At 35.7% G+C, this 9,846-nt stretch overlaps 1 protein-coding gene across 3 annotated transcripts in view; it reads left to right on the plus strand.

Moving 5' to 3' along the window:
* The window catches only part of LOC131971445 (adenylate cyclase type 6-like), a 92,115-nt gene extending 82,630 nt beyond the window's left edge, over positions 1–9,485 (plus strand). For all 3 annotated transcript variants that reach the window (XM_059332900.1, XM_059332901.1, XM_059332899.1), the window contains exons 20-23: positions 2,021–2,284; positions 3,705–3,909; positions 5,178–5,302; positions 8,374–9,485. In XM_059332900.1, coding sequence (XP_059188883.1) covers positions 2,021–2,284; positions 3,705–3,909; positions 5,178–5,302; positions 8,374–8,502 — 723 coding nt within the window. In that variant the 3' untranslated portion in view covers positions 8,503–9,485. The remainder of the gene's footprint in view (positions 1–2,020; positions 2,285–3,704; positions 3,910–5,177; positions 5,303–8,373) is intronic.
* The last annotated feature ends 361 nt before the right edge of the window (positions 9,486–9,846 follow it).

Genomic DNA, 9,846 nt, shown 5'->3' on the forward strand with positions numbered 1-9,846 from the left:
TTAATTTCGTTGTGAATTTTTGTTTTCAAATTCAGTTAGTTTTATTTTTTTTTGAGTTTTTAGAGTGAGTTTGCTAGTTTTAGTTTAATTTTTATTAGTTTTAGTGTTACTTTTTTTTGTCATGGGCTATGTGTGTTGGGTGCCAGATTCAAAGAGATCATAATAAAATTCACCTTTATTTCCTTTGGTTTATCCATCTCAGCCCCAAAAAGGTTATTAAGTCTTATAGTTTTTTTTTTTTTTTTTACATTTTGGTTCGAGTGTAGACATCCCAGTCTCAGTAAACATATTTACACATGTGTTCCTGCATTCTGCAAAAAAAAATTTGATTTGTAATATCATGGTTGAATAAAAGACTTTCACTTGCACAGAGTGAAAGCACAACATCAAAAGTGTGTGTTAAAAATGTGTTAAAAACTAAAACACAACACCGCCCGCACCAGCTCATCGTTCCCAGAATGAGGGAATAAATTAGCTCCATACAATGCTTTTTCATAAAAAAAAATAGATATTTATATAACTGTTCCAAAGCTGACAAAGACGAAAACGAAGGGCATTTTCACTATAATTTTAGTTAGTTTTAGTTAGTTTTGTAACCACACGATACAGTTTAAGTTAGTTATCTTTTTTTTTTTTTGTCGTTTTTATTTTTATTTCAGTTAACGAAAGTGTTTTTTTTTCGTTATTTCTTTAGTTTTCGTTAACTATCATAACCTTGGCTCAATCATGGCTAGAAGTGAGAACAATTCAAAAATGTCTTTTGTGCAGAGTAACACACAAAAAAAAGAAAAACGCAAGTTGTATTTTTCTGATAAATTATTATTTTTTAATTATAATAAAATGGAATCCATGTTTATTTTTGGCAATGTTTAATCTGTTCAAGAACACATACTTTCAGCTTTATTATTTTATTATTTTCTTCTCTTTTTTTATCTCTAACACTAGTTTTTGGATTGAGTTTTTATTACTATTTTATTGTTTTACTGTTTTTAGTATTTTATTGTTTTCATTGTTTTTATTTATAACTATATTTGTGTATGATTTTTATTGTATTCTAATAACTGTACAGCACTTTGGTCAACAGAGGTTGTTTTTAAATGTGCTCTATAAATAAACTTTGACTGACTTGACTTTAAAATTTCACCAAAAATTAATTAAATTCACCAAAACGTCTTTTTGACAAGCGACATTTTGACTTTTCATAGCAGAAAAAGCACAGAGTTAACATTAACCCAGTTAATCCCACCAGTCACAATAGTGACAGTAAATATATTTCTTAGTTATAAGGATCTGTTCCTGCAGAATATTTTTTTTAAAAGCTGCCCTGAGCCAATGGATGTTCTCTTCCTCCCATCACATTGGAAATGTCCAAAAGTAAAAATAGTATGTCTGTTACAATAAAGTAACAATGTTGAGTTAGACCGATAACTGCTTTTTTTTGTTTGCTCTATGTATTGTCCTGTTGTATATTTGATAATGTATGCCAAAGTCACACTAGAATAACATTCTAGTGGCAATGTTGGATAATACCAGTAACAGAATTCTACATTTGTTAATAACTGGAAAGGGAAATATAACAATTTTCATGACTGCATGGGAGAAATATGTTAATGTAGTCTATAAATCAAATAAAACAATCAAAATTACTTCAACATTACAATCTGATGGGTAAAAACACCCCACCCGTCACTATTGTGACCGAACATAAAACACTTTTTTTTTTAACCTATTTTTCCATGAAAGTCTTTTAAACTAATGGTTGATTATTTCAAAGGAGTACTAATGACACATGATTTGGATATTTTCATGTCTGGGAAAAATGTGGGATTAAATGGGTTAACAGTGACTCCATTCAAGTGTCCCAGTAAGTCAGTTTTGCACAGTGCTTTTCATGCTATGACTCCGCAAAATATGAAAAATATCCATGAAAAAGGCCTGCAGCAACACCTGTGACTACTTCAGGAATCCAGTCACATGGCAGTGAGACTAAGCAGCGACATATCTCCCCTCGTCTCCTCAGGCCACAGAGGAGAAGGAGGAGATGGAGGAGCTGCAGGCGTATAACCGGCGCCTCCTCCACAACATCCTGCCCAAGGACGTAGCTGCCCACTTTCTTGCACGGGAGCGTCGGAATGACGAGTTGTACTACCAGTCATGTGAGTGCGTCGCTGTCATGTTCGCCTCCATCAGCAACTTCTCTGAGTTTTACGTGGAGCTGGAGGCGAACAACGAGGGAGTGGAGTGTCTCAGGCTGCTCAACGAGATCATCGCTGATTTCGACGAGGTGAGAAGGAGAAAATATGAGAGATTAATGCAAATTAAATTCACACAGAAAGCATTTTTTGGGATCTGCAGGATTGTGACAATTATATATTTGAGTGTGCTTGAAAGAGGACACTTTATACTATTCACCGGGCTTAATCTTATTTTGTGTGCTTGCTTGCAAAATCACACTAACTACTATTCACCGGGCTGTTTTTGTGTGCTTGCTTGCAAAAGCACACTAATTGTTATTCCATGGGCTTAATATTTTTATTTTATTTTGTGTGCTTGCTTGCAAAAGCACATTTATTGTTATTCCGTGGGATTATTCTCTTCTTTTTTGTGCTTGCTTGCAAAAGCACACTAACTACTATTCACCAAGCTTATTTTGTGTGCTTGCTTGCAAAAGCAAACTAACTACTATTCACCAAGCTTATTTTGTGTGCTTGCTTGCAAAAGCACACTAACTACTATTCACCGGGCTTATTTTGTGTGCTTGCTTGCAAAAGCACACTAACTACTATTCACCAAGCTTATTTTGTGTGCTTGCTTGCAAAAGCACACTAATTGTTATTCACCGGGCTTATTCTTTTTCTTCCGTTTCTTCCGTGGTGTTTTTTCGGTCGACTACTCCTCCCAGAGTTTTGGTCGAACATACACTAAAAAGGTATCAAATCGACCGGCTCGGCCATGACAAGTGTGCTATGACTTTTCTAAGAGTTTCAACAAACAGTTTTCAAATTATTCGGCAAAAACACGCCAAAAATCCCCCCAATGTTACCCTATGGAGAGGCTAGAGTGGATGACATCATCACTAGAGTACAGAGGGAGAGAAAAATTTGTCAAAAAATAAATTTGGAATCTGCGCTCAAGGCCGCAGGTGGGAAAATTTCTGAAGGAAAGCAGAGGTTCCAGTTTCTTCTGTTCGCTCTAGAAAAAACAATTTCTTAATTTTTCTTCACAAAACACATATGTAGACGTTCAGGAAGAACTCAGGATGCTCAAAATGCATTCAGGTAACTGATGGGAACTACGGTTTGGCCAAAAACGCGGGGAACTTTTTGCTGTCGGGCCGGAGTCAAGCACACTAAAAATTTCTTTAAAAATTTTCTAGTTGAGTGTGTTTGAAAATATTCACTGGGCTTAATCTTATTCTTCCGTTTCTTCCGTGTTTTTTTTCGGTCGAATATTAAATTATTCAGCAAAAACACGCCAAAAAGTCCCCCCAATGTTACCGAATGGAGAGGCTAGAGTGGATGACATCATCACTAGAGTGCAGAGGGAGAGAAAAATTTGTCCAAAAACGCTTTCTGTTTGAGAGGAACTTTTTGCTGTCGGGCCAGAGTCAAGCAGACTCAAAATTTTAGAAATGTTCTAGTTATTTCATGCTGCTTAGAATAACCATTTTTTTGTTAACAAGCTTGTGTGTGACTCGTCACTAGATCATTAGTGAGGAGAAGTTCCGTCAGCTGGAGAAAATAAAGACAATCGGCTCCACCTACATGGCAGCTTCTGGCCTCAACGACTCCACCTACGACAGAGAGGGCCGCTCACACATCCTGGCGCTGGCCGACTACGCCATGAGGCTCCGGGAGCAGATGAAGTACATCAACGAGCACTCCTTCAACAACTTCCGGATGAAGATAGGTAAGAAGGAAGGTGGTAGAGATAAGGCCTTAAACATTAACATCTGATCATCTTTGTAAAGACGAAGCAGCGTGTGGAGATGAGCAAATATATTTAGTTTAAATAATAGAACTACATGTTATGTGTACGTTCTTATATTAGCAACCTGTGTACAACATTTAAAATTCTTCATTGAGCATTACTGGTTTTTTTTTATTACTGTTAAATTATTGTAACCTTTAATTTAACCAGGAAAAGTCTCATTGAGATTAAGAAGACAGGCACACTGCAGAAAAGGTTGTAAATTAAGATTGTTAAATATAGAAATAAGCATGTTGAACGCTTAAAACAAGTTAAATTATCAAAACACTTCACATATATATATTCACAAAACACAAGTTTTTTTTATCTTGGTAAGAAACAAATAATCATCAGGTCACTCTGCTCGGGCCAGTTCATCGCTGCTGGCAGCTTTAATTTATCTTGTTTTAAGAGTTAATTTCTTATTTTAAGAAACAAAAACACACAAAAAAATACAAAAGACACATAAAAACATGCAAAGAAAACACACATAAAACACATAAAAAAACTGAAAAATAAAAAAAACCCCACACAAAACACCCCAAAAAATACAAAAAACACGCATAAAAACAAAAAAAACACACAAAAAATACAAAAACACACAAAAAATACAAAAAAACACACATTAAAACACATTAAAACACATAAAAACACACTCAAAACACACACAAAAATACTAAAAACACATAAAAACATACAAAAAACACACATAAAACACAAAAAACACAAAAATTACAAAAAAACACCCCAAAAAATACAGAAAACACATAAAGACACACGCAGAATTTACAAAAAAAACACACACAAAAAACAGTAAACACAAAAGATTGCAGTAAAATTGTTAAAACGAAAAATTCCAAAAAACACAATAAACACAAAAAACACTCATAAAAACACACTCAAAACACACAAAACCACATAAAAATTACAAAAAACACAAACATTTTACAAAAACACATAAAAAAGCACATAAAAACACACAAAGAACAGTAACACAAAAGATTGCATTAAGAGTGTTGAAACGCACACTGCAAAATTAGAAAAATCTCAGCAAAAAAAGTAAAATCATGTTTCTACACTTAGTCGATGTGATTTTAACCTTTGCTGAAAAAGAGTCGATGCATTAAATGGGACATGGAAACTTGTGTAAAAGCCTTTAAAACGTTATTATTCTAGTGGTGTGATGTAACCCAGCTGTGTGTTCTCAGGGCTGAACATGGGCCCGGTGGTCGCAGGAGTGATCGGAGCCAGGAAGCCTCAGTACGACATCTGGGGGAACACGGTGAACGTGGCCAGTCGGATGGACAGCACCGGAGTACCGGACGGCATCCAGGTACCTGAACTCACCATCACTAACCAGGCTGACTCAGCACTTTGTTACCTCACGTTTACAAGAAGCAGTCAGCAGTTTTAGTTCTTTCTGAGGGACCAGAAAACCACTGCAGTTACTGGTGGAATTAGTCATTTTCCTGGTGAAATTAGTAATTTCAACATGAAAGTATTCGTCACTTATGCTTATTAACCCTTTATGGGGTGAAGAACTATATTTGGTAACTAAATGAGGTCCCCATGTCTCTCTGTGAGGTCGTAGAACCACATGGATTTGTAACATTTAGAGAAAAAAGTTGCAAATTTACTAGATTAAAGTGGCAAATCTACAAGAAAAAAGTTGCAGATTTAAGAGATTTAAAGTGGCAAATCTGTGCGAAAAAAGTCACAGATTTACGAGAAAAAAGTGGGGGAAAAAGCAACTTTTTTCTTGCAGATTCACAACTTTAAATCTCATAAATCTGCACATTTTTTAATCTTGTGAATCTTTTCTATAAATATGACCCCCCTCCCCCGGGTCCGTATGTTTTTTTTTTTACACATTCTGGCTGTATGTAATATCCTCCAATATTCTCCAGGGTTGAAATTTGGAATTTGCAAGTATTTCAATGAGTGTCCTATTAAGGGTTCATTAAAATAAAATGAAAAATCTGACTGATAGCCAAGTTTGTGTGTAGAAAAAGGAGCCATGCATGTGATGTAAGGACAGACTGAAAGATGCTAAACAGAGACAGAAATTAATGCAGAGGAAGTTGACAAATTTGAACCAAAATCTCCTGGACTTCAGAGGTTTAAACTCCCACTATATGAATAGATACTTCCTACGGCCACTGCACTAGTCTGATAAACACGAATGTTGTAAAAGTGACCAAAAAAGACACAAAAGACCAAAAAAAAGACACAAAATGACCATAAAAAGACACAAAATTACCATAAAAAGACAAAAAATTCCCATAAAAAGACACAAAATGACCATAAAAAGACACAAAAAGACCATAAAAAGACACAAATGACCATAAAAAGACAAAAAATTACCATAAAAAGACACAAATGACCAAAAAAAGACACAAAATGACCATAAAAAGACACAAAATCACAACAAAAATGGTAAAATAAAATATAAAATACAAAATAAAATGAAAAATCTGACTGATAGCCAAGTTTGTGTGTAGAAAAAGGAGCCATGCATGTGATGTAAGGACAGAATGAAAGATGCTGAACAGAGACAGAAACTAATGCAGAGGAAGTTGACACATTTGAACCAAAATCCCCTGGACGTCAGAGGGATAACACCTAAATTTAAAAACATATCCAGGCTGCAGTGATCCTCCTCTAACAGAGAGATGTTCATGTACATTATAAAGTTTTTTTCTGGTATCTGAAGGGACTTTTGCCTGTGTAGAAGCATGGCAGCAGACACCAGCTCTTTCTGCAGATCCAGTCAGAGCTCAGTCCTTCAGCTGCAGGACTGTAGTTCAGACATCTGCTCAGCAGAAGAGCCCTTGAGCAAGAATCACTGTCAGCACCGGACATGCTGTTCTCATGCACAAACGCTGCTCTGGTGTCCTTCTGCAAGAAGGGCAGAGAGCTAAATGAGAACTGACTGCGTTATTCTTTCCTTCACGTCCAGATGAGGAACAAAGGTTCACTTCAGCCTCATTAATCGTCTTGTTTATGGACATATAGTTCATGTTTGCATTCATTTGTGTGAAAATGTGTGAAGGAAACCAGCCGAGCTAAGAGCTGTAGGGAGATTTGTTTTGGCCCAAATCAAATCCATAAAGTTGCTGCTACAAATATTACAGTCAGAACAATGCTGCCATCTGTTGGACAGTGTGAGTTACTGCAACTACAGACGCCCTCTAGAACACAGAATATGAATAAACCAGTTTAAAAAGACACAAAATGACAGAAAAAACGAAATTACTTAAAGAAGACACAAAATTACCCCAAAAAGACACAAAATTGCAAAAAAAGACACAAAATTATAAAAAAATGACTGAAAAAAACACTAAATTACTTTTAAAAAAAAGACACAAAATGACCAAAAGAGACACAGACTTACCAAAAAAGACACAAAATTATTTTAAAAAGACACAAAATGACCAAAAAATATACAAAATTATTTTAAAAAGACACAAAATTACAAAAAAGACAAAATTATTTAGAAAAGACACAAAATGACCAAAAAAGATACAAAATTATTTTAAAAAGGCACAAAATTATTAAAAAAGACACAAAATTATTTAAAAAAGCCAATAATTACCAAAAAAAAGGAATTAAAGGGACCTTCCACACACAACATGGTAAAGTGCCATTCATATAAAACTCACATTAAACTTTCATATCAAGGTGGGGGCCACAAAATATCATCATGAGGGCCACAATTGGCCCGCGGGCCGCGAGTTTGAGACCCATGATATACATAGTTATATATATATACAGTACAGGCCAAAAGTTTGGACACACCTTCTCATTTAATGCATTTCCTTTATTTTCATGACTATTGACATTGTAAATTCATCAAAACTATTAATGAACACATGTGGAATTATGTACTTAACAAAAAAAGTGTGAAATAACAGAAAACATGTCTTATATTCTAGTAAGCAAAGGGTGGCTACTTTGAGGAATCTAAAATACAAGACATGTTTTCAGTTATTTCACACTTTTTTGTTAAGTACATCATTCCACATGTGTTCATTAATAGTTTTGATGAATCTACAATGTAAATAGTCATGAAAATAAAGGAAACGCACTGAATGAGAAGGTGTGTCCAAACTTTTGGCCTGTACTGTGTGTATATATATATATATATATATAAATCTCCTGGACTTCAGAGGTTTAATACCCAAATTCACAATGATTCTTAAAGCAGAGTCTTTCATTTTCATTTGTTTTTAGACCCCTTTTTGCAGTGTACAGTATAATCTGATCTATATATATATATATAATGCTCCTTCATAAGTCTCTTTAGGCAGATTTTTTCAATCTGTAACAGGAACTGTGAGTGTTTCTCTCTCTCGGGTCGAGTGTCTGACCTTCTGCGTCTCATGTTTCCGTGTCGGCTCTTAGGTGACCACGGACTTATACCACGTGCTGGTCAACAACGGCTACCAGCTGGACTGTCGAGGTGTCGTCAAGGTGAAGGGGAAAGGGGAGATGACCACTTACTTCCTCACCAGCGGACCCCCGCCCAGTTAACAACAGACACACAGACACACAGACACACAGACAGACAGACAGAGAGAGTGGTCCGGCTGGTGGAGAGCACCAGAACTCGGTGCGAACACACCGCGAGGACCGGAGACGTCCGGCGGAGACGAGCTGGACGTCTGTGCGTCGTCACGGAAACACACAGAGACAACGTGTTGCTCATTTAAAGGCTTTTATTTTGAAGCTGAAGATCACAAAGCCCAGTTGCCTTAGGACGGAAGTGGCCATGCTTGTGTTTATGAGCAATATAGTACAAGTATTTCATCTGGAGTCATTATTTATTTTCGTGCGGATGGATTTTTTTGTGACGACCTCGTATATATATATTTAGACAAAAAAACTATGTTACTTAAAATTAAAAACACATTATGCAAGGACAATGATGAAGGATGAAAATGACCAAAGAACAAATGTTTGATATGAAACACACACTCTGTTCAAAAGTACAGTAAGTAATTTATTCACTTTTGACAGCAAAAGGCCACGGTAATGTCACTGTTAATGTCCTTGATAGAGGCGAACACCTTTTTTTTTTTTTCTTTTTTTTTTGTTGCATATTTTCTTTCATGAAGGAGAAAAACAAACACACACACACAGATGGAAAACACTCAATAACCTTCTGCTTTGGACTTTTTGTGTTTCCTATCAGGGCCTTCTTTGTTTCTTCTTGACTCGCCACAGTCTGGACACACACACACACACACACACACACACAGCTGTTTGTGGTTCACTGAAACGTACGATTATTGATTATTGATTACTGATTACTCGATCCTTTCTGCAATGTAGTATTTTGGTTTAAAGAACCAAAAACATGAAGTAAAGGAAGGATTGCAGTTAGTGTCCCGGTACTGAAGAGAGAAACTGTTTTGACACATTTTATATAAGTTTGTGTGAGTACCTGTGTGTGTGCGTGTGTGTGTGTGTGTGTGTGTGTGTGTGTGTGTGTGTGTGTGCAAAAAAAGGTGTTTAGTCTAAAAACAAGATAAAAACAGTAAATCTGAGGGAAATGATCTTGCTGCATGGACAGATAATTTCACTTGACAAGATTTCTTAAATTAAGATTATTAAATCTAGAAATAAGCATGTTGAACGTTTTAAATAAGAAATTAACTCTTAAAACAAGATAAATTAAAGCTGCAAGCAGTGATGAACTGGCCCGAGCAGAGTGACCTGATGATTATTTGTTTCTTACCGAGATAAAAAAAACTTTTTGTGTCTTTTTTTGGTGTTTTTTTTTCTTTTTGTGTCTTTTTTTTGGGGGGGTGATTTTACGTCTTTTTGTGTCTTTTTTGGTCTTTGTTGTCTTTTTTTGGTCTTTTTTTGGTAAAT

This window comes from Centropristis striata, chromosome 5, assembly GCF_030273125.1.
Source record: "Centropristis striata isolate RG_2023a ecotype Rhode Island chromosome 5, C.striata_1.0, whole genome shotgun sequence".
NCBI classification, from domain to species: Eukaryota; Metazoa; Chordata; class Actinopteri; order Perciformes; family Serranidae; genus Centropristis; species Centropristis striata.